Below are 24,188 nucleotides of genomic sequence, written 5' to 3'. Positions count from 1 at the left end.
GGTTGGTTAGAGGATTTAGTAGAGAGCCACCCATCTTCTACGATAGTTGTTCAGTATTGGTAGGCATAGGGGATTTTAAAGCATCGTCCATCCAGGTTTTGATCTCATTTTTGGGGGATTAGTAGGGCCAAGAACATCTCTGGCTAATCGTTCATAGAGGTATTCCAATTGGCTGTTGGCTTCAGCACATGTGCAGACCATCCTAATGTATGAGATGCTGGCTTGCCAAGGAATCTAGCAAGCATTGTTTTTCGAATTGCCATATTGCCAAGGTGGTTTGAAATGGAGTTTTCAGATTATTCTCATACATTACCTCCGAGTCCTTCATTGTGATGTGGGAGTAGCTATTTGGGGCAGAGAGTTGGTGCTTGTGCTCTTTGTGACCATGCCTTCTTCATGTAGAGGTGTTCAGCACCATGGAACCTCAGGATTCGTTACTCCCCATCCCAGATCAAGAACCACTGGGATGCTCATAGGCAAGTCCGCCTTGGGAGGTGGTTTCCAGCATTACCTTATGGCGGATGTGTTAGGCGCAAGAGGAGGTATGACTCTATGTGAGTAATTGTAAAATAAAACTGGGTGATGGTGATAACCTAGAAGGTGATGAAATCCTAGTCAAACCAAAAAGAATTTTAGAGGTACACAACAAGAGAACATAACACAAAGTATACATAGAATACTGTGAGGCCCTAGCTCACTGCATTATATTTCGCTTCTATGTTTTGTTGTTTGCACACTTGGTTGGTTTGTCATCGGAATATTGACATTGGCCATTTTTGAAAGGTAAATATGTACAGGAAGATGATTCGTTTTGTGATGAGAGAGTTATAAACTTCCAGCAGGCTAAAATTTCGTTACATTGTAATTTACGTGATTAAACTGTTTGGATGGTGAAATGATGGTCCAAAGATCATCGAAAAGAACTTTGGACTGGTTTTTCTGCCTGGATTTCTGTGCAGAATTCTAAAACGCAGATTTAAGGCCTAAGATGGCAGATTTTGGAAAAAAAGAGATGAGCCAGGAGTCAATTCCTTAGTTGAACATAGGTGATCGCAAGAACATAGTGTCACAATCCATCTAGCCAATGATTGACAGGCGATTAATAATATAACTGACAAAATAATCCGAGCATTAAGATAACATAAAGCATGGGGTATGGACAGGAATTGGCTATAAGATCTCTACCACCTTCCATAAAGCAAAACCTTTGTCATTTTATTTTTCAAGTAACATATCATAGTTGAGAACACTCAAGGGCAAGACATTGTAGTTTTAAAAACTTCAACCTTACACATTGCAGATAACACCACTATTCTTTGCACATACATAAAGCTGGAGACATACCGTTCTACGCGTGATTCCAGGTAGGCAGTAGTCAGCATGAGGTGTGAGTATAAGGCCCCTCTTTACCATAAACTGAACCAAATCCTCAAACCCACAAACAAGAAACATAAGTATGTATAGCAAGCTCACTTTGGGATCCCATTATTTAGAGTCTGCAAACAAGTACAGCAAAGGACTAGACAAACAAGGATTAATAAAGACACAAAAAGTCCCTATGAGATCAATTGTGCATTCCAAAAGAATGAAACCCTCTTTAAGGGATGAAGCCATGTCATGAAAGGAGTATGGCTCTCAACAAATATTTTCTAGATTGTGTGTTGCATCAGAGGACAATTTTTCTCCGAGTGGAGAGGCAATTCTTTCTTCTCTGTGTCTCTTACTAGCATAGTGTGGCAAATTCAGGGATAATCGTGGTTTCTCTCAAGATTTGCATAAGATTAGTTTTTTTTTTGTTTTTTGTGAAAAGAGACTTCTATTAAGTATGAAAGAAACTCTCAAGCAAAGATCAAGCAATCATGAGCAAACATAACCCAAATAGGGGAAAATCAAACTCTTGTAAGAGAGCTAGAGAAAATCCAACGTTGAGGCTGAAAATGCTACCTCAACCCTGTGGGGTTTTTGAGAAAAATGGCAAGCAGCTCCACTCTCTGAAGAAGACAGTCCTCCTGGTAGAGGCTGCCATGAAGACCCCTGTATACTCCCCTAAATGGCCATCAAGGTGGGTACCATGTCTGTCCAAATACAAGCTCAGATATTTTGTGTGGTACTTTACCATTTGTTTCTGATGTTCTGCATTATGTAATTCTGCCTTGAATACTTTGCTGTTGGCTTTTTCTTCATACTTATAGATGTCTATTTCAAAGGAAAAAACCAAAATTGTTTGATTGACTCCTAGGTCACAAGTGGGGACAGTGAATGTTTGATTTAGGTCACACATGAATGTTTGATTGGCTCCAAGGTCACATGTGGGGAGCCGTGAATGTCGTGTGGACACGTGAATGTTTGATTGGCTCCTAGGTCACATGTGGGGACACATGAATGGTTGATGTCAAACATGTAGAGATTGGAATGAAACTTAAACCGGTTGCCAAGACAATTTGATAGGTAGCTAGAAGACCAAATCCTCATTTGTAATTTATCAAGGTCATATTTGTGAGTCCCTAACCGAGTAAAATCGATTGTACTTCTTCAAGTGAATGGTTGATGTCAAAGATGTGGAATTTGAAATGAAACATAAACTAGCTACTAAGACAATTTATATGTGGCTGGAAGACCAAATCCTCATTTGTGATATACCGAAATCCTATTTGTGATTTCTTGACCAAGTCAAGTTCATTGTACTTCTTCAAGTGATGAACTTGCCTTTGTAATACTATATAAATAGAACACTTGAAGAAGTTGAAATTGTTAGAATTATTATTATATTCTCGGCAGTGACCAATGTATTGTAATAAGTAGGTTAGGGGCACTTTTCCCTCTATGAGGCTTTTCCCCCTAACCATAGTCCAATCCCTAACTACAGTTAGTGGATAGGATAGGGTTTTGCTAGTTAGACAAAACCCCTCACTTCAGTTTTGCACTTCACTCAATTCTATTCAGTTATTCAGCTTCTACGTCTGCTCACACTCTTACTCATTGCTCCCCATTGTTCACATTTGGTATCAGAGCAGGTTCTACCTACCCGTCCTCTTGCCTCCATCCCGCTCTTGCCCGTCCGTGCAAGATCTGCTGCTGTCCATACACCCATATGAAATCTGTACAGTCACGTCAGTTCCGTACAGTTTCCAGCGCCGCCGTCCGTACACTCGTACGGTTCCGTACCGGTCCAACGCCACTGTCCGTACTGTTGTCCTACAGGTCGCCATACTAGTGTGCACATTCCGTACAACTCTCTCAACCGTACAGCCATACCTGTCAGTGCCACACGTGCAAACTGCCGTACAGCTCCCGTACCTACATTTCATACTGCGCCAACCATGCAAAGTCACTGTACTGCATTCCGTACTCTTGCTGCATCAACACCACCATTTTGTCCTGTCAAAACGTTGAACAGCTAGTACATTTTGTCCACACACCATACAGAATCCGTACTATGTGGTAACTGCTTGCTGTCAATGTCCATACAGTCGTACAGTTCATATTGTATGCATTGTTGCAGGTCTTCGGAGCAGGGCACTTGTAGAGGGTACTCTAGCAGGGTGGTTGTTTGCAGGGTTTTCTTTGTAGGCGGACCTTGGAAGGAGTTTTTTGTTAGGCGTTTGTGCAGAGAGCCATTGTTTGGCCTGCATTTTGGGTGCACATTTGGGGCTTTTGCATTTTTTGCAGAGAATATGCAGGTACTCTTCTTGATGAAGAAGAACCTGAATCTTTTGAAGAAGCCAAGGATAATGTGCATTGGATGCATGCCATGCACAATGAATTGCAGTCCATTGAGAAAAATCAAACTTGGGATGTTGTGGATTTGCCACCAGGGAAGCATGTCATTGGTACCAAATGGGTTTTCAAAGTAAAACGAAAGCCAGATGGGTCCATTGACAGGTACAAGGCAAGGCTGGTTGCCAAAGGCTATGCACAGAAGAAGGGCATAGATTATGAGGAGCCTTTTGCTCCTACATCCCGGATGACCACCATAAGGTCAGTTATTGCCATGGCTGCAAATTTTGTTTGGAATGTGCATCATTTGGACATAAAAAAAGCTTTCCTTAATGGGGACTTGCAGGAAGAGGTTTATGTCAAACAACCTCCTGGATTTGAACTTTCTGGCAATGCACTTCATGTTTGCAAGTTGAACAAAGCTTTATATGGGATGAAACAAGCCCCACGTGCATGGTATGCCAAGATTGATGCATTCCTGGCCAGTAAGGGGTTACATAATAGTCCCATGGAAAGCACCCTCTACATCAAGAAGGATGGGGGGGATATTTTGGTCATCATTCTTTATGTAGATGACATGCTGCTCACAGGGTCAAATGAGGAAATAATTGCAGATTTCAAAGCTGAGTTGAAAGCTGAATTCGACATGACAGATTTGGGCATGTTAAATTTCTATTTGGGGATCCAGTTTATACAAGACAAGCATGGCATCGTTATGTCTCAATCCAAGTGTGTGCAAAAGCTCTTGGATAGGTTCAGCATGTATGATTATAAGCCTATAGCCACTCCCATGGAGCTAGGGCTGAAGCTTACTATGTATGATGCACGTGAATCAGTGGATGTCACACTATACAGCCTGACTGTTGGATGCCTCTCAGGTGAGCACCTTATATGCACAACCCAAAGACTACACATTGGCAGGCTGTAAAACGCATCTTCCGTTATTTGCAAGGCACAAAGTCTTATGGCTTGATGTTTCCCGGGGGGGGTGACTTGCAGATGCATGCTTACAGTGATGGAGACTATGATACCAGACAGTCCACTAGTAGTAATTGTTTCTTTTTGGGCAAAGCTTGCATTTCTTGGCTGAGGAAGAAGCAATCTACAGTGGGTGGCTACTTCCTTATGTGAAGCTGAGGACAGGGCAGCTTTCACAGTAGCGACAGTTGAATGTGTTTGGCTGCGTCGTTTGTTTGCTGATCTTCGTCTCTTATTGGAGTGTCCTTCTCCAATTCTCACTGATAGTGAGAGTGCTATAGCAGTGGCAAAGAATCCGGTGTTTCATGCTCGCACGAAGCACATAGAGGTTCATTATCATTATGTCAGGGAGAAGTTGCATGCAGAGGAGATCAGTATGATCCATGTGTCAACCCATGACAATGTTGCAGACATCTTCACCAAAGCACTTCCACGTGAGAAGTTTGAGGCATTTCGCAGTGCCCTAAATTTGGAGATTGATCACTACGTTGTATACGTTGTACACCACATTGGCACTGTAGGGGGGTGTTACAATTATTAATATTCTAGGCAGTGACCAATGTATTGTAATAAGTAGGTTAGGGGCACTTTTCCCTCTATGAGGTTTTTTCCCCTAACCACAATCCAATCCCTAACTACGGTTAGTGAATAGGATAGGGTTAGGATTTTGCAACTTAGACGAAACCCCTCACTTCAGTTTTGTACTTCACTCAATTCTATTAAGTTATTCAGCTTCTACGTTTGCTCACACTCTTGCTCATTGCTCCCCATTGTTCACAGAGATGAGTAGTGCAAAGAGGCCTTCCTATGCTTGATTACCAACAAGTGCTTCTTGTTGGGCTCAGAGAAATTCTCCTTGCCCACATTGTTTTTGGTGATGGAATAATTGTAGTCCCAACCAAGGTGAAAGTGATAGTAGCATTGCAAATCACATGCACTGCCAAAGCAGTGAAGTCCTTTTTGGTGCATGTGGGTTACTACAAGAAATTCATTCACTTTTATGCTGACATAGCTGTTGCAGGTTCAAAACTCTCTGAACGGTCCTTGGTCAACCCAAGCAACTTATATCTGGATGCCCAACCTTGTTTGTTTGTTCATGTGGATGCCCAACCTGATGAAGCCGTATACTTTGCAAGTAGACAATTGAATGGACTACAACACCATTAACGAGAAGGGTTGCCCACAATATATGCTATGACCAAATATCGACACTATCTCTTGGGAGGCCGAATCAGCTGGTGGATCCTTTGTTTCGAGAATTTGACTTTGAAATATTGGTCTATCCATGACACGTGCACAGCTAGCAGACCATTTATCAAGGAGAAGTTGCTACTACGGATGTGAATGATGGAATCACCTGATGCCTAGCTTTTTGAACTTACTGTTGAATAAGACGCATGTTTGTTTTCTATGTTGTGTAGAGGGATTCTTGCAAGTCTAGTGACCTTAAACTACACCTCGATAGTCCTGTGCTTGGAGTAGCCATGATAGAGGCTATCACAGCATGGAGTGAGGATCTTGGACTAGCTCTACAAGATGAGGAGATATGGGAGATCATGAAACAAACATGGACTCTTGTCACCAATTAGTATTTCTCCCAAGAAATAAAGAAGAGTCTTTATCAGATTGACTATGGTCAAAGAAAACTGACTTTGGTTCACTAGACTAAGTTTTACTACCTTTACTTTTTCTTTGCATTGGTAAAAGAGAACTGTGGTGACGCCCACAAGGGACTAGGATTAGTCCAAGAACTAGCAATGCATGCATTTCGCTAACCTCTAATGGGTTAAAGTGTTGGAAACTTGTTTGTGCAATGTGTAGCACCTAAGAGAGTGCAAAATGAACCCAAGAGTGGGGAGAAAAGCACAAAAGCTAGGTCCCACGAGGTAGAAAAGCATCGACAAGGGGGTAACCTCTTTAAAAGGAGGGCCCACAAGATTAAAAAGGCACCAGAAGCATCAGATTCAAAAAGAAAGCAAAAAATCTTGGTTTTTTTTGTAAATGTAGCTTTTAGACACAGCAGTCCGTAGCTTTTTGGTAGGCCTAGTCTAGGCCTCCTAGATTCATTCAAGAGTTATACTCACGTTCATGCTCTTTTCAGATCCAGTTGTACAAAGTACTATTCTATTGCAATAAAGACCTTCGAGGTGGTCCAACCCTTATTTCTGGGCCCTAGTGCTGTGCGTGTTGCGTCTGCTTCTCTCCCTTAGTTCGATCACGAAGAATCTTTGAGATAAGTGCTGCAATTCTGATTTTCATATTTCAGTTTGCATTCTCCACTTGCTATCGCAAAGTTCTTGTGAAATATTGCAAAAATATTGCGTGCAAGTAGCAATCTCTATTCTTTCTCTCCCTCTCTTGATTTGTTTTGATTCCCAGAAGAAATCTGTTGCTGCTCCTCGTCCAGTGAGCTATTAGATGCAGTTTCCCCCCAGTTATCTATGAAATTCGAAATCTATCTTGGTGATTATTTGCTGTGAATCGAAGATCCAGGCTGTGTTTCTACCAGTAGTGATTCGTTTTTAGGGTTTCAAAGCTGAATAGGTTTTTGTCCGGTTTCAGTGGTATCAGAGCATAGGATTTTCACTTTCCTTAGTGGAAACGGTCCAAGGCTAGCACCCTGCAGTAAATCAAGGTGAACCGCACCTGTTTTGTATCAGTTCGATTGTTGGAGGTGAGGCGCAACAATTGTGACCTGATTCTTGCTCGAGAAGATGGGGCGCTTCTGTTTGTGAGCTAATACACATCCAAGAAGGTGAGGCGCTTCTATTTGTAAACTAATACACATCAAAGAAGGTGGGACACTCCTGTTTGGAGACTTGCATCTTTCAAGAGGCACAAATCCGTACTGGACAGACGTCTCTTCTCTCTCTATCGCCCTAGCTCTTGGGCTGTTTTCTTCTCTTCTCTGTGATCTATCAAGTAGGAAAGAAGTTCCACCTGTCGTCGTCATTGGTGACATGCTCCCAATCTCTTGCTCAGAATTCTCACAACCAAAAGCACTTGCTTTTCACGAAAAGCATTTGCTTCTCCCAAAAAAGCAACCGCTTTTTGTGCGCACGCGGCCTTCTTTTCTCCAAAGCGGCATTTTTTAAAAAAGCAGTAAAAGCTGCAAAAAGCAACAAAAAGCTGTAAAAAGCAGCTGTTGTTATTTCGTTGTTCTCATCATAGACACGGCCACTCAGTCCTCACAAGTACAAGCACCTACGCAAGATTGCGAGATGAAGGGGAGAAGATCCCAGGATGAGGATTCCTATCGAGAACTATTGGCTGTATTGGCAAAAGCAAGAAAGAACCACTTCTTAGTGAAAGCTTGTCATTGGACAAAGTGTAACCCTTGTATCTTACAAGGAAAGAAGTGTGTTGTTTCCCTACTTGTTTCACGAATCAAAAGCCAAGCACACAAGATTGCTTATACATACATATGTGGTCCTAAAGTATTCCTTGTTGGGACAAGCTAGTTATTCCGAGTTATATTTCAGTTTTGGAGGATTCCAAGTAATTGTACATGAGTGATATAGTCTCTATTATAGAACCAGTTTTATGTGACCTTTGTAGTCAAAATTATGGACTATTTGTTTGGTCTCATCAAACTTTTGTGTACATAGTACTAGGATAAAAGAATCTCAAAGTTATTGTATCCAGTTTATGGGTTTGGGTAGCTTATGCCAAAGAGGAGAAGTGTCAGAGACTACTTGTATATCTTTTATGAAGTGAAGAGTTAGATCCATGACATATACAACATCAAACCCCATTTGAGGGTAGTGTGTTTAAAGTTGGCACGTTGATAGTCATGCACCTGATTTTATGATCTTCAATTAGAGAAGCGAGTTATGATGATAATCAGTTATGTTCTTATGAAGGATGAGATGATCAAGTATCCGATCCTTTATGGCGGAATTCCATGGGTCATTATTGACCAAGAATTTCAGTTTCAAGTTATATTATCTCAGTTCCAAAGGAGTTTCAGTTATGATATTCAGTTATGTAGTTTTCTTGTTATGGAGCCTGACATGCTCAAGTACCAGTCCTCTACATGGCAGCATTTTATGGTCATTATTGACCCAATATTTTCTTCAAGATTCTAGTATTCAATAGTTTCCATTGAGATTTGTTTATGCAAGAACTCTTATGGTTTCTCATGGATTATTACGACCAAAGCGACAGAGTTTTACAGTCACATGTCAGTTATATGTCCTTTTGGAAAGTTTGAGAACCCTCCAAGTTTATGTCTAACCAGCACGGTAAGTGTTTGGTAGCAAGAAGACCATTGAGAATTAGGAGCACTTGTGTAGTGAATGGAATCTATTTCAGAATAGTTCTTTCTAAATCCATTCCAAGAAGAGGTTCACACTACTTGGAAATAGTATCAGTATATATGCAAATCACTCCATGAGAGAAGACTCGAGGGGTCTCTCAAGAAAAGAAGTCGAACAAAGGTGCCAAGAAATATACAAGGCTAAGTATCTCTTTCATGTTGATAAAGTTTGCCTTATGCTTATTTGAAGACCTAACCCTTATATGGCAATACAAGGAGAAAAGTGGACTGTTTTCTTGAATTTGTTTCAAGAAGCAGTCAACTCCAAGTGAAAAGGGCATGGATTTGCCAAGAAAGGACATTATAAGTATCGGATGGGAAACTTCTCTGAGTGTATCTACAGACATTATGTTGCTTCTTAGAAACAAAGATGTCAAGAGCTTTGTCATTCCAAGGAATTCGGACCAAGAACATTAATATGATCGAGAATGGCACCAACTCGAAAGGACTCAGGTGGGTTGATCATTGCATGAGGATTATTGCATGGCAGTGGTATGGACAAGTTTTACAGCTGTATCAAGAAGCCTTTTTGTTGAGGACAACTAATTAGTTGCCGAGGGGATGTCACCAATTGGTATTTCTCCCAAGAAATAAAGAAGAGTCTTTATCAGATTGACTATGGTAAAAGAAAACTGACTTTGGTTCACTAGAATAAATTTTACTACTTTTACTTTTGCTTTGCATTGGTAAAAGAGAACTGTGGCAACACCCACAAGGGACTAGGATTAGTCCAAGAACTAGGAACGCATGCATTTCGCTAACCTCTAATGGTTAAAGTGTTGGAACTTGTTTGTGCAATGTGTAGGACCTAAGAGAGTGCAAAACGAACCCAAGAGTGGGGAGAAAAGCACAAAAGCTAGGTCCCACGAGGTAGAAAAGCATGGACAAGCGGGATTAAACTTGGCTAGAGTGGGGCATTACCACCTACAGAGCTCTAGGCTAAGGCCACAGATGGGCTTTTAGGACCTCAGATGATATGAAACTTGGCATCTACATATGAACCAAGCTTGTTATTTTTGTAAATGTAGCTTTTAGACAGCATGCCCTAGCTTTTTGCTAGGCCTAGTCTATAAAAGAAAAGACCCAGGCCTCCCAGATTCATTCAAGAGTTGTACTCAGCTTCATGCTCTTTTCAGAGCCAGTTGAACAAAGTATTATTCTATTGCTATAAAGACCTTCGGGGTGGTCCAGCGTACATGTATTGGTAGGTTCAGTACTTGGTTCTTCAATCAATATATATTCTCTTGGCTGACCAATGCTGAAGGTATTGGTACATGTATTGGTCAATTTAGTACTTGGTTCTTCATATCAATGTATGTTCTCTTGGCTGTTTAGTTGAGTGTTATCTCTCTAGATCTGAATTTTCTTTCATACATACATGACACGGAGTGAGTTGGTTCCCGGAGTGTCTATTTATTTCCACTGTGTGGGAGTTGGCTATAGCAAGCAACTCTCTTCTTTGATAAAATGAAACACGCGACATGAGTGGCTTGGGAAACGGTGAGCCTCATTTGAAGGAGGAAAGGGGAAAGGGGTATCATTGACCCAAAGATAAAGAGCTAATCCCTTTTGGACAAGCTTATAGTATGTGGGGTCACCCTAGGTTTAAATCCAAAAAGGGGTAGGAAGAGGAAGAAAATAGATGGGAGGCGGGGAAAGCAGCAAAAGAAAAAAGAAAGAAGCAGAAGGGAGGGAAACAGAGGTGCAGGAGTAACAAATGCCTGCAGGCAGAAATGGGAGGGGCGAGGGATAGACACAGTCAGAATGAAGGGAAGACGCAGGATGGGGGGACAGGCAGTTTTTTGTATTTATTTTTGTTTTCGTTTTTTGTTTTGGGGATGGGGGGGCAAGGAAAGGGAACACCAGGGAATAGAAATGGGAGAAGCTCCCTGTGAAGCAGAGAGGAAGGGGAGACGTGGATGCTCAAGTGGGATGAATGGGGCAGGCAACAAGTGGGATGAATGGGGCAGGCAACTGCTTGTTCACAGCGCACCACCATCTCAAGCCTTGAAGCAAAGGGAGGAGATAAAAACAAGAGAACAAAGTCGTTTTTTTTTGCCATGATTTCTAATCATGTAGAAGATGGAGCTTTTAGTGTGCAGAAGGAGCTCACAAGGTTGGTAGCATTTGTTTCAGAAACAAATCCATGGATGTCCAGCATGATCGCATCATCTACACCTGCACAGTTTCCCTCTACCTGCACAGTAACTGCAAAGATTAATATTATACTTCTGAAAATCATCTGCTACTATGATCATTACATGGACAGAATGAGTAAATCGTAAACATCACACATCGTTACTTTTAAGCTATCGGCTGCTTTTATTTTTAAAAATACTCATTCTTATGAAAATAGGAAAGGGTCATAAGACATATAAATTTGCAGAAAGATCTTCATGTTCAAAAAATAAATGACGACAATAAATCTGCTATCGATTAAAAGAGAAGAACATTAGCTCAACCTTGGCCAAAATGTTATTTATAAGATTGTTGTGATGAATTTTGGAGTCCAGGCACTGCATCAAAACTGAAGGATTCATTAAGATATCCGTGCCGTTCCTTCATTTTGACAAAACCTAAGAATTAACATATCCACCACCCATTCATTTGGAGTCCAGGCACTGCATTAAAACCAAAAAATCAACATATGCACCATTCATTTATTTTTTTAAAGTCTAATAGGCATACTTGGCCACTCAGCGACATGCTAGCTCAGTCATAATCTTTAATTCTATGATAGCTTTCCACTTGAGGATTCAAAGTTGTGCCTCATACTGCATTAGTAAACATATTTTGACACAACCACAGAGATTAGTGAGTGGTGGGTGTATCAAAACTACGTTTGGAGAATTACGCCTTGTTGAAGCTGTCACCAATCGAATGCCAGAGGTGTTGTTATAGACAGGAGGCTTCCATTCTGCTAACACTATAAAAACAGCCCATTTCTGTCAAAATTTAGAAAGTGTGTAATCCAAGAGACATTAAAAATGAACTACCTCAAAGTTCAGCAATGGATGAAATAAAAACTGAGGCCAGAGTCATCCACATAAAGAATTGAGATTCACCCTATGACTAGAAAAAGTAAAGTTTCCTTCATCCCCATATGATTAGATATATACAACACAGTAGTTCTGAACCAACCTATAAGGCAACAACCATACATGTTGAACGAGGGGCTCATTCCTGAAGTGACCTGTCATGATCAAATGAAAACCTTGAAGCTCTCAGCTAGGGTGTGAATCAGATAATCACTAAACAAGCACAGTGAAACCATGAGAATATGTTTTTATTGCTGAGAAAAAGAAGAACAATGAAGTGTTGAATACTACATGGTACCATGCAGCTGTCAAGAAGTCCTTCCAAAGTCTTCCACATGGAAATTACTTGCTAATGCCATACTTTAGCTCTAGTTTTGTACCATGTACCTACCTGTTATTGTTCCTTTTGTCCATAGAAGTATGCAAGCTCTCCCTCTCGGCACTTCATGCATAGACCATGTTGGTCTTATTTTGCAAATGGATACTATTATATATCTTATGCAAATGCATGCTATTATTGACCTTTTGTTCTTTTATGAATAATGTCTGGCGTGTGGTCATGGCACAATAGTTTCTTGTCAGTAAGATTACCTTGTCCAATATCCTTAGGCCAATCGTGCTGCTTCCGACAAGCCATAACCCTTTGTGTGAAATGAAAAGTGATACCAATCTGGAAAGCAGGGTAGGCTGCTGCACCTCCCCACATCACGTCCCTCCCTGCAGCTGCCTCCTCCCCACCTTCCCTGCTGCCTCCTCCCTCCCTTCCTGCAGCTTGACCTCCCTCGCCCTTCCCCGCCTCCCTCTCCCTGCTCCCCGCTGCCTGTTCCCTGTTCCCCATCTCCTCTCCTCTGCCCCTTGCCTCACATTTTGCCCACGCCTTACCTTCCTACCCTGCCTGTCTTTCATGCCCTCCCGCCTGCATTTCCTGACCCCCCGCCTGCATTTCCTCCCCCCCTCTCATTGCTGGCCCCCTGCCTCACTTTCTCTATCCCCCACCTCCCATTCCCTGCCACTGCCTCCCATTCCTGCACCCCCGTCTCCCGTTCCCTGTTCCCAGCCCCTGCCCTCCTAGCCTCTCTCAGCCCCTCCCCTGTCAGGCCCTCCCCTTCAGCCTTCTTCTATGGATGGATTTTTCTTTGTGTTTGAGTGAGCCTTTCACCTTTGATTGATGAATGAATACCCATTCAGTAAATCCCTGATTGCTTCCACCGGCTGCGAGAACTTGCATATTTTCAAAAGAAGGGTTGCTGCGGCTCCAAAAGGATGTGGAGTTCAAGAGATCCACCACCCTCTTCACATGCATGCATGGGTCCCACCCTTCCAGATGACAAGCTAGGGACTAGATGCTTCCGACCTTACCTATAGGCCTTACTCCCTACCTTTTTTATGTTCTTTTTTTTTTTTTTGGCAAAAGGATTACTTCATTAAGTATGAATGAAAGCCGTAGGAGCAAGCTCAAATGCAGGAGTACATCATGACATGCATGAAAGAAAAAACAGCTAAAAAAGAGCTAACAAAAATCCAAGGTGGAGGCTGAAAATGCCACCTCAACCCTGAAGAAGACTCAGAGATCCTCTCCCAACTCTGAAAAAAATCTCTCTCCTGGCTCTAGCTGCTCTCGAGGATCCCTGCATGCTGGCCTAGATGGCCATCAGCGTGTGTATAGTATCCGTCCATATACTGGCCATAGACTGGGAAGGGTGAACTTGTGAACCCTCCATTGCCTCCGTACATCTGGCCCTCAATATATACCAAGCTGCAATGCTAGCCAGAATCTTCCAAGCTGTGTCTACCGAGGCATGAGCAGCTCTGAAAGGAGTGAAGGGAACATCTTGGAGAGAACATGACTCCACAGAGTGTCGTCGTATAATGAAGGACGAGTCTAATTCATGTCCCTCGAAAAACACCTCAGGACCAGTAAGAGAGAACCATGCCACTGATCCCCAGGTCATGAAAAAGGGTGTTTTATGTAATATGCAAAGAATCCTGGCAACACCCTTCCAGATCGTCCTCACCTATCTACACTCCCAAAGGCAATGTTGAACTGACTCAACTGATGCGTGGCATCAGGGTCAGCCCCGCCGAGCCTGGATCTCCACAGGTTCACTGCAATCCCTCCATGAATAGAAAGCCAAAAGAAGAGATAGATCTTTCTATTTCTGAGGGATTTCCAGAGCCTCCTCCAAAGGTTTTTCTGCACCTCTGCAGAAATATGAAAACTATACCGATGAGGAGCTCTGAAGGATCTCCAACCTCTACTGCTAAGCTGAAATCTCCTGGCATTTCGGACTGTTTAATGAAAGAAGGGGATGCTCTTCTCTCAATGCCCTTCATCAATCCATTCCCACTCCCCTGGGTCCCACTGCAAGAACCTAATGGGAGAAGCACCATATAACCACAGTCTCCAAGACCCAAGTGCCAGGAGAACAGGGTTAGGATCAAGATACCACTGTGAGTCTGTGCCCCACTCCATGTAACCTGCAATCCTAACAGGTTGGAAGGGAACCTCCAAAAGAATATCATCTGAAGATCTGAGAAGTCTGCCTCCCGATTGAACATCAAAGACAAGGGTCTCGTCATGTGCATCCTGCAAAGCACTGACCTGTAAGGGAACACCTATCCCCTTAAAAGCTCCCAACCAAGTGGACTCTGTGATCGGCAAGTAATTTGTATATATCCACTCTGATGGTATGACTGCCTCTATCTGTTGCATCCTGACTGCACTCCCTTTGAGGTGGCCAACTAATAAGAGTCTCTGATCCTCTGGAAGCTGTCTAAAAGCCTTCGAGGCACCTACAATGGAAGCAAGTCCCCTCTCCCATCTAGACCACTGCATATAATGTGACACTCCTAGTGATCTACCATGCCCAGCCAATATGGATTCATTCCACATAGCTGGCTGCATGTCTATTTCTTCACGAGAGGAGGGTGTAACTCTCCAAAGATTGTCTCTAAAGCTGCCCCAACCTTTCAGAATGGAAGATATCTAAGATGGGCTGAAGTAAAAATCCATCTCGAGCTGTCCATCCGATCTCCCCCATGAGAAGGTGTACAAGAATGAATGCTGCGTAGGAAAAAATCTTTACAAGGCTCCTGTCCAGGCATCAATCCTCTCACTATAAATTTGCAGAGCAAGCCAATACACTGCAAATTCGGATCAATAATATTGGGATAATGCGGATCTCCCCAGCCACCCTGGCTACAACATCTGAGGTGCCATCTAACCCACTCCAAAGAAAGTTCCCGATAGGTCTCATGAGCTGAGATATACAACCTCTAGATCTACACCAACAAGAGCAAACAAACCAGGCAGTAACTAGTAATACCTTGTTCACAACCACTACTCTTGATGCAAGGTCAAGTCTGGTAGAACTCCAAAAAATGAGTTTCCTCCAGATGCTCTCCAACACGGGAGCAAACTGTTGTGTTGGAGAGATGCCCACTCCAACCTAGCATCCCAAGTACCTGATGGAAACACCCCTCTGAATCCAAGTGAATCCAATGTCAATCCCCCAGTCTGGAGTGTCATCATCACTAATCCAAAAGCCATTGGATTTGTTCCAATTAATATGGGCCCCTACTGCAGTGTAAAACAAATCCAAGGTTGTCCTAAAAGAGGTGAGTGTCTGCGGTGTGGCATCCAAAAAAACAGCCGTATCATCTGCCAACTCACCATCCAAAAGCTCATCATCCTGCCTCAACGGAAGACTCAGCCTTATAATATCAGTTTGAGCTCTAAGGAAGTAGCTCATAGCTTCGGCCACACATAAAAAGAGAAAGGGTGCTAAAGGGCATCCCTAACGGACTGATCTAGTAATCTGAAATCTGTCTCCCCTCACTCCACCAATGAGAACCTGGCTATGGGCTGATCTGTAGAGAGTTGCCACACCTCTGATCCATGCATCTGTGAATTCAAAGCGAGCGAGGGTACCCTCTAGAAAACCCACACCTACTCTGTCATAAGCTTTCTCAAAGTCCAAGAGTAGAATGACAAGCCTATGGCCATTATGCATGGAAGCCTCCCAAAATGAGAAAATATTATCGAAGATGCTCCTCCCATGCACAAACCATCTGTGTATCATGTATAAGATCTGGAAGAAAGGGCTGCAGACGTAGACTGATTGCTTTTGCTCGGATTTTGTATAAAGTGCCCAGCAAAGTGATCGGTCTCCAATGAGACACTAAAATCTTGCAATCCCCTTTTCAGATAAGATGAATGAGGCCCTCAGTAAGTGAGTCAAGCATCTCACCCAACTCCCAAACACCTTGCAGGGCTGAGGTAATGTGATCCCCAATCTGATCCCAAAATGAAATAAAGAAAGAGGGCGCAAGCCAACCTAAACAAGGCACTTGCCCTTGTGAAGGGTAGAGAGAGCAGTCCTAAAGTCTATGTTGGTGAATGGTGCATCAAGTGAGACTATCATATCTCCATGCATCACATTTGTTCTCCCAAGATGCATGGTGGATTGAACATCACGGATATTCATGTGCATATTCTTGCCCATAGGGGAAAATGTTGTTGCAATTTCTGCAAGGTGATCAGCCTTGGGCTCTTATGATTAGGACTCTCGTCACTCATATCAGTATTTTTGCATTTGGTCATTGGCAACTCGATCACTGGAATTTCTTTTTTGGCTGCACTGATGGCAGTTTGCCTGGCTGCCCTTTTGTCTCCCGCTTGCTTCTTGACTGGAAGCATGTTCTTTCTCATCTGGAATGGAATGGATGGCAATCTTTGCTTGGGAATTCTTTGAGAGCTGAAAGCATTCACTGGTCAAAAGTCTTTCAGCCTCCCTTGGCTTTACAAGAACCTCGACGTTCCTACTTTGTCTTGTTTAAAGGCATCACCTTGGTTGCTGATGTTATAGATGATGCTAATACTGTGCTCCCCTTTTCTCTAGCAACCACTACATATGGATTAGGCTCTCATTATCGTTCTTTGTGGCGACAAATTACTTCTATGCTTTCGCCTTTTGTTCCGATTCCTTCTTTGGAACTCTAGGACCGGCTGGAAGATTGGACTTTGACTTCTCCAGGGTCCTCTTCTCGTCCTTTGAGGCTATCTCAGATTACTGTACCTGCATTGTACAAAATCCTTTTGCCTCAACCTTGGGTTTCAGAGAGAGGTGATTCTGTTTGGCGAATGCATCGCCCAGCCAAGTGGTGAAGGAAAAGATTACAACAACTTTGGGCCTATAAAGTACCGCTTCGGCAACAGGTTTTCTTTTGGTGAGTTCTTTTGGGAGTGTTTCCATCTAGACAGCTATTAGCTCATCGACACATTGCTCCTGCACTTTGCCACAGATGTTCTGCTTCTTCGGAGACTGTGCCTCACTTGTTTTGGCATTGTCCGTGCTCTCGTGAGTTTTTTTATCTGCTTCGACAGCACCTGCGAGCAAGATTCCCATCTGTTCCGTTTGGGAAGTTCTTCTAGCTATTTGGGTTTCATCCATCCAGACCGGAGTTTCATCTTTTCTTCGTTTGGGTTCGCTACTCGGCACTATGGACTTTATGGACATATAGGAATTGTAAAGTCTTTGGTGATCCTATTTGGCTTTTTTAGGTGTTCTCTACAGCAATCTTTCTTTGATTGCTTGCAGACCCGCTGCATAGATCATGAGGTTTTTTTGGCACATACTGAAATTTTCAGTTGATGTAATTATAGCACCTTATTTTGAGGTTGCTACTCATATAATATAATCAATCAAAGATTTCACCCAAAAAAAAGAGACTATCATATCTCCAATCACCAACATAGTTAAGTGTTGCCAAATAACAACTCGAGCATCATCTCTGCCTGAATGTCAGGATCTACAGTAAGAAGGGAGGCATAGAAATCTATAGCTACCTGCAAGACGGTATCTAGATGTACCTTTCTGATGTTCGATTATTGGGATGAGGCTTCTTCCAAGTGTCTTTTGATTCTCTTGGGGCCGTGAGTATAGTGCTCAAGGCTAGCCCCTTGGCACTTCATTCCAAGAGGATTTTCCTTACACAATTCCTATTGTGTTTCCACCCTATAGAGGAGAATAGTCGGGTCACTTCACTCTTCATCAGATTCCGGCCATCGACACAAGCTTATCATCAACTCTTGGTCACGATTGGAGCTACTTTTGGGCAAGTCACAAAGATTCCCTCCCCCTCTTGGTTTATCCTCTTTCACAACGGCAGCGGAGGCAATCAGATCTGATGGGGTTCCAAGAGTTAAGGTCATCGTGTTTGTCCGTAACATTTCCTTTACTATGCTCTAGCATCCAGATCACTCTCTTTTTGGGCAGAGAGTCAGGATCACAAGCAAGTAGGACTAGTGTAGGATTTGTAGGACCTTTGGTCTTTTCACTAAAGAAGAAGAAAATGCCCAAGAAGTCTTCTAGTACGGCCCATCTTCGTAGCACTCCTTTAACGCGTTCTACACGTCTAGCACCAACTGTGTGTCACACACCTTTTGCCCCTCATTGGCTTGCGGTTAGAGTTGGTGCTCCAGCTCCTCCACCTCCTGCAGAAGAGGCTCCTCCTCTCCCCCCTGACCCACATTTGGTCACGGTTAGTGAAATCCTAGTTTTGATTGTGGCCCATGATGCACCTGACCTAGCGGCCAATGTTGCCCCTGACCTTGTCTTAGGTGTTATTGGATTTCTTGGTTACCTTGGTAAGCCTCGTGGGGGGAAGTATTTCCTAAGGATCAAGGATGGTGGCCACTTCTGAGAAACACATGCAGCACCCCACGTAATGCTAGTTCTAGTTGGTTCTCTCATAGCATATCTCTCATTACTCCATGCGGTTCGAGTGACTTTATGAGAGTCAGAAGAAGCATCCTTTAGTGGTAGCCTAAGGTGCTTTTTGATGGCATCCAAGAGATGTTAGTTAGCTGACTGGTAAGATTGCAGTGTCGCTAGAGACGGGGTCCCACAGATGTGAGCATCATGGAGCCACAGGACTTACTTTTGGTACCAGTACTAGCTCAGGATTCCAGGCCTACTTCACCTGCAGGGTCAGCCTGGGAGGTGATTTCTAGTATTACCCTATGGCGGATATGGTGTTCGCGATGTTCTTTTGTCCTTGGGGGCCATTTATGCACGGAGGCTGACACTCTTGCTTCCATTTGGGCGGAGATTATCTTCACTCTCAAGAGTCAGTGGGAGCGGTGTACAGGCACCTCTTTGGCAGCTCGTGGGAGACTTTTATCCTTCATGAGGACATGGGACTGCTCATTAGTTTTTCATTTGACCCCTTTTGGGATGTCGTGGCATTTTAGACCACCACCATGGCTTTTTTGCCACATTGTTGAGGCTAGAGATAGAGTACTTTCTCTCCCACCTGTTGTATGATTTGTTTTGAATGGAATATATCACTTTTTCAAAAAAAAAAAAAAAGGCGATGAAACCACAACATAAAGAGACTCTTGGTAACCGGTGTCACTTGAAAGCATATGGTGCTGGAGTTTCATAAAACACAGTCACACAAAGACTCTTGTTGAAATGGAGTCCCATGTGCACCAGTACAGGACCTCTGCGAGAATGCAACTAAAGAGAAAAAGCCTTCAAATAATAAGCCTCTATGAAAAATGCCAAGTGATAGCATATAAAAAGATCCTTATGAGTAGCGTTCACAGAAAACATTTTTCTCAACAAATCACAAAACTTGAGGTTTCAAAATTTTGAAGGGTTTTCTTGAGAATTTGCTGACTTTTTAGCAAAAAAGTAACTAAATTGCCTAAACTTTTGAAGATTTTACAAACTTGAGAAATATTTTTTTAGAAATGAAAATGAAAATGTTGCGGTTTCATTGTATATATATAGTTTACAGGTTTTCTTTGAACCAGTATTGCTTCTGGGCAACCAATGGCCTTCAACATGTGTCGCTCAACATAGTGGAGAAACACAGCAAACGCACATCGCTTGTTAGCCGTCTTGATAAAAGGACCTTTGGAGAACTTTTACACATTTGTACTAATATTATATGCACGTCATTTCTTGTCAGTCTTTCAAGGATTAATCTCTGATAATTTGCAACTCTAAATTCTGACATGATATCAGAGCGTCATCATGGCCTTTGTGAGAAGACGTGCATAAAACTATAGAAAGATACTAAATACCTGCGACACACAGCCTGATAGAGAGCTCAGCAAACACTAAAACTTCCAAGCTGTATAACATAAAGACATGCCCGAAATATGCTAGAGAAACACTGACACACAGCAAAAGCAGGTGCCGCACAGGCTAGAAAAAAGATGATGACTAGACACAACTACTTGCTATAGAGAGATGCAACACAAGCAACTAGTTTGCTCTCTATAACCATCTTGGTTTATAGGCTGCTAATAGTGGCTCCATTAGACAAGAAGAAGCCAGCTCTTGCCTCCTATGAGAGCAGCTCCAATCAAAGAATCCTGCCAGCTCACTAACATCTCCTTGATGCCATCAGAAAGCGTCTCATGTTGCCAACAAAGGATGCCTCTTACGACTCTCATGGAGGCACCCAAATCCCGTGGAGTAATGAGAGATATGTTGTGAGGGAACCAACTAGAAGTAGCATTATGTGGGCTGCTGCATGGTTTCTGACAAGTGGCCACCATCCTTGATCCTTAGGAAAAGACGACTCCTCCCCACGAGGTTTACCAAGATATCCAAGAAATCCAACAGCGCCCTTAAACTACGTGGGGAAAAAAGAGCAATGAAATAACTCAGCCATTCACACAGATTTGGCTTACATACTCAGATAGAACATTTGTCACTTACCCACAAAGGAGCAAATACATATCGCTTTCATATCCTCCACACTTCACTCTGACAAAGGACAGGAGGCTCTTGAAAAAATTTCATAGACCACCTTTATGGAGACACATATTTTGTGTCCTCTATAGAGATATATACAATGATATGGTGGTGTAGGATAGACTAGGACTTAGTCTATTTTAGAGTTTTTGTGTGCTCTAGTACTTGGACTGTATATACCAAATACTTGTACTTCATTTGGTTGAAGATTTCAGTTGGAGATCACTTGTGTTCACTTCTTGTTCTCTTGTGTTCACAACTCTTCTCCATTCTTGTTCCTACATGTGGTATCAGAGCTAGTCCTTCCAGCCCTATCACTTCCTTCCCCGCTCTCCCACGTGCTCCTGTTGCACTTCTATCGCAGAGAAGAAGTTAGTTCTTGCTAGTTGACTTCTCTTTTGGCTGTCTTGAGCTCCCACAAGCTTTGCGTGATCTTGAGCTTCAGTTTTGTTTGCGAGATTTTGCACCAAGAAGCACTCCTTAGCTGGGCGACTTCGTTTTGCGCCGCACGTGTAGTTTTTTCAGGCAATTTTGGACACCGGAAGTTCTGTAGCTGCGGCGGGCAACCCGGAGAAGCTTTGAATAATCGTATTGGGTTTTACCCCTCTTTCGCAGCTGTTTGTGCTCACAGAGTTTTATTCTGAGCAACAGATCAGAAGATACCAGCAATATCATTTACGTTTTGCTGAATTTTATTGACTTCTAGCTCGCCATTTGACTTGCCCGTTGCCTCTCCATCTTGCCACTCGCATCTCCAGCTCCGAATACGACTTGGTGGTTCGACTTTTGCTCCTGCTCCAGCTCGAGATCCTTGCTTGAGTCATTTTCAGCCTCTCCTAGTTGTTTCTTGTATATAACATTGCACAGGTGTCTTGCAGATTGCATTGCATAGGTGTCAGTGCATTTGGGACAGTTTTTGGCTACACATTGAGTGCCAGTCATTGCTCAAGTGTTGTGCAATTTGAAGCCAAATTTTGGCTATCGGTTGATGCACTTTTGGATGCCTATTGAGCAAGAGTTTGCTATTGCATTGTGAAGCCTTTGTTTGGCTGAGATTCAAGCTGATTGTTTGGGCAGAAGCACATCATTTGAGACTTTGGCTGTGGTTGAGGACAACTTTTTGGGGCAGAAATATTGTGCTTGACTGCATTTTGTATCCCGGAAGTGATTGAAGTTTGAGCAGAGTTTTTGGGGCATATTTATTGCTATTTCAGAGCAGCCACTGTCAGTGAATGCCATTGCAATTAGTGGTATTTCAGTTGTCCATTTGCTTTTTCTTTTGCAGTTATTCTTGAGCTTGCAATCATGTCTCTCAATGAGAATTTCGGTACCATAACTGAGGCTGATAAGTTGGATGGACCCGTGGTCATTTACACTCAAGAATATCTTGGTTGGAAAGGGCTTCTGTGACATTGTGATGTAGCTCTAGTGCATCTTCCACTACCACTCAAGATTCTACTGCCACTACTCATGTTGCTCCCACAAAAGATTAGAGGAGGTTTGATCAAAGGGATGCCCAAGCTTTGTCATTGATTGCATTGTTTGTGAAGACACACATTAAGTCCACTATAAAGTCTTGCAAGACTTCAAAGGCAGCTTGGGATAGAGTGAAAAGTATGTGGAATGTGAAGAATGAAGCAAGAAGAATTGCTTTGCATAATAAGCTCAATGATTGGTTGTTGCAGAAATTTAAGATGGAGAACTGTAAGCATGTGGCCACTCCATTGGAAAAGGGAATCAAGCTGAGTAAGCATGATACATCCAAAAAGTTTGATGGCACATGTGACATTGTACAGGCAATTGGTGGGCAGTTTGATCTACTTATGCTTCACACAGCCAGACATTATGTGCGCGCGATTATATCACATAGATCACTATCATTATGTGCAGGATTGTATCACAGATGGCTTCATTGATATCAAATATTGTTCCACTGAGGACAATGTGGCAGATATATTCACTAAAAGCCTGCCAGTGCCTCTCTTCACACAACATCGACATGGCTTGAAAATACAAGACATTCAAACAATGTCAAGGGAGGTTGTAAAATGACATTGTTTTCGTTTGTCCTCTCATAGGTTGCTATATCCACATGTGGATGAATTTGTCCAACCATGGTACTTTAGGTACTGCAGGTGCTTCTAAGATCATTCCAGAGCATTTCAGCCATATCATTGAGGGGAGATTTGTAGAGATATATACAATGATATGGTGGTGTAGGATAGACTGGCACGTTGTCTATTTTAGAGTTTTTGTGTGCTCTAGTACTTGGACTATATATACCAAGTACTTGTACTTCATTTGGTTGAACATTTCAGTTGGAGTTCAATTCTTGTTCCCTTGTGTTCACAACTCTTCTCCATTCTTGTTCCTACATCCTCTACCATTATGTGCAGGATTGTATCACAGAGAAAATCACTATCATTATGTGCAGGATTGTATCATAGATGGCTTCATTGATCTCAAATATTGTTCCACTGAGGACAATGTGGCAGATATCTTCACTAAAAGCCTGCAGGGCCTCTCTTCACACGACATCAACATGGGTTGGGGATCCGAGACATTCAAACAATGTCAAGGGGGGTTATAAAATGACATTGTTTTCTTTTGTACTCCCATAGGTTGCTATATCCACATGTGGATGAATTTGTGCAACCATGGTACTTTAGGCAATGCAGGTGCTTCTGAGATCATTCCATGGCATTTCAGCCATATCATTGGGGATTTGTAGAGATATATACAATGATATGGTGGTGTAGGATAGACTGGGACTTAGTCTATTTCATAGTTTTTGTGTGCTCTAGTACTTGGACTATATATACCAAGTACTTGTACTTCATTTGGTTGAACATTTCAGTTGGAGTTCACTTGTGTTCAATTCTTGTTCCCTTGTGTTCACAACTCTTCTCCATTCTTGTTTCTACATCCTATACCTTTAGTCATGCGGTTATTGGTTTTCCTATCGATAGAGTGTCATCTTCCATAAGTGTGGGGGTTCTTTTCCCCGTGGATTTTCCTCCTCTCCACTATTTTAGAAGATCTTCTACACAAGAGGGAGGCATTTCTGCCACTAGGTCGGGTAAGGTTTTCCAGCCTATTTCTCTCCCGCTGATGAGGATTGTTAGATAGAGCATTTAAGACCTTAGTGATGGGTCTCACTACCGCCAAAGGTAGCTAATTCATAATCAGCTTCATCCAAGTGTTATTGGGTACTTTTGACATTCATTTTATTCCAGAACACGAGCTAGATGCTAGAGATTTTGACGTTAAGTCATACCTTTTGGTCTTTGGCTTTGGGCACTAGGGAAGAAAATTGCATTTCAGTGTCAAATGCTTTTCTTCTTCTATTGGTTGGACATGGTA

General features: G+C 42.6%; 1 protein-coding gene across 3 annotated transcripts in view; it reads right to left on the bottom strand.

Moving 5' to 3' along the window:
- LOC147901272 (branched-chain-amino-acid aminotransferase-like protein 2) overlaps positions 1 to 24,188 on the bottom strand; it is a 216,258-nt gene that overhangs the window by 14,295 nt on the left and 177,775 nt on the right. For all 3 annotated transcript variants that reach the window (XM_087375482.1, XM_087375483.1, XM_087375485.1), the window contains exons 13-17: positions 12,155 to 12,206; positions 11,854 to 11,939; positions 11,476 to 11,529; positions 11,127 to 11,210; positions 1,345 to 1,416 (exon numbers count right to left, since the gene is read on the bottom strand). In XM_087375482.1, coding sequence (XP_087231608.1) covers positions 1,345 to 1,416; positions 11,127 to 11,210; positions 11,476 to 11,529; positions 11,854 to 11,939; positions 12,155 to 12,206 — 348 coding nt within the window. The remainder of the gene's footprint in view (positions 1 to 1,344; positions 1,417 to 11,126; positions 11,211 to 11,475; positions 11,530 to 11,853; positions 11,940 to 12,154; positions 12,207 to 24,188) is intronic.

This window comes from Dipteris shenzhenensis, chromosome 6 (genome assembly GCF_047967505.1).
Source record: "Dipteris shenzhenensis isolate YYH24624 ecotype China chromosome 6, Dip_SZ_1.0, whole genome shotgun sequence".
Taxonomy (NCBI): Eukaryota; Viridiplantae; Streptophyta; class Polypodiopsida; order Gleicheniales; family Dipteridaceae; genus Dipteris; species Dipteris shenzhenensis.
Note: the sequence above shows the minus strand (reverse complement) of the source record. Positions and strands in the feature narration are given on the sequence as shown.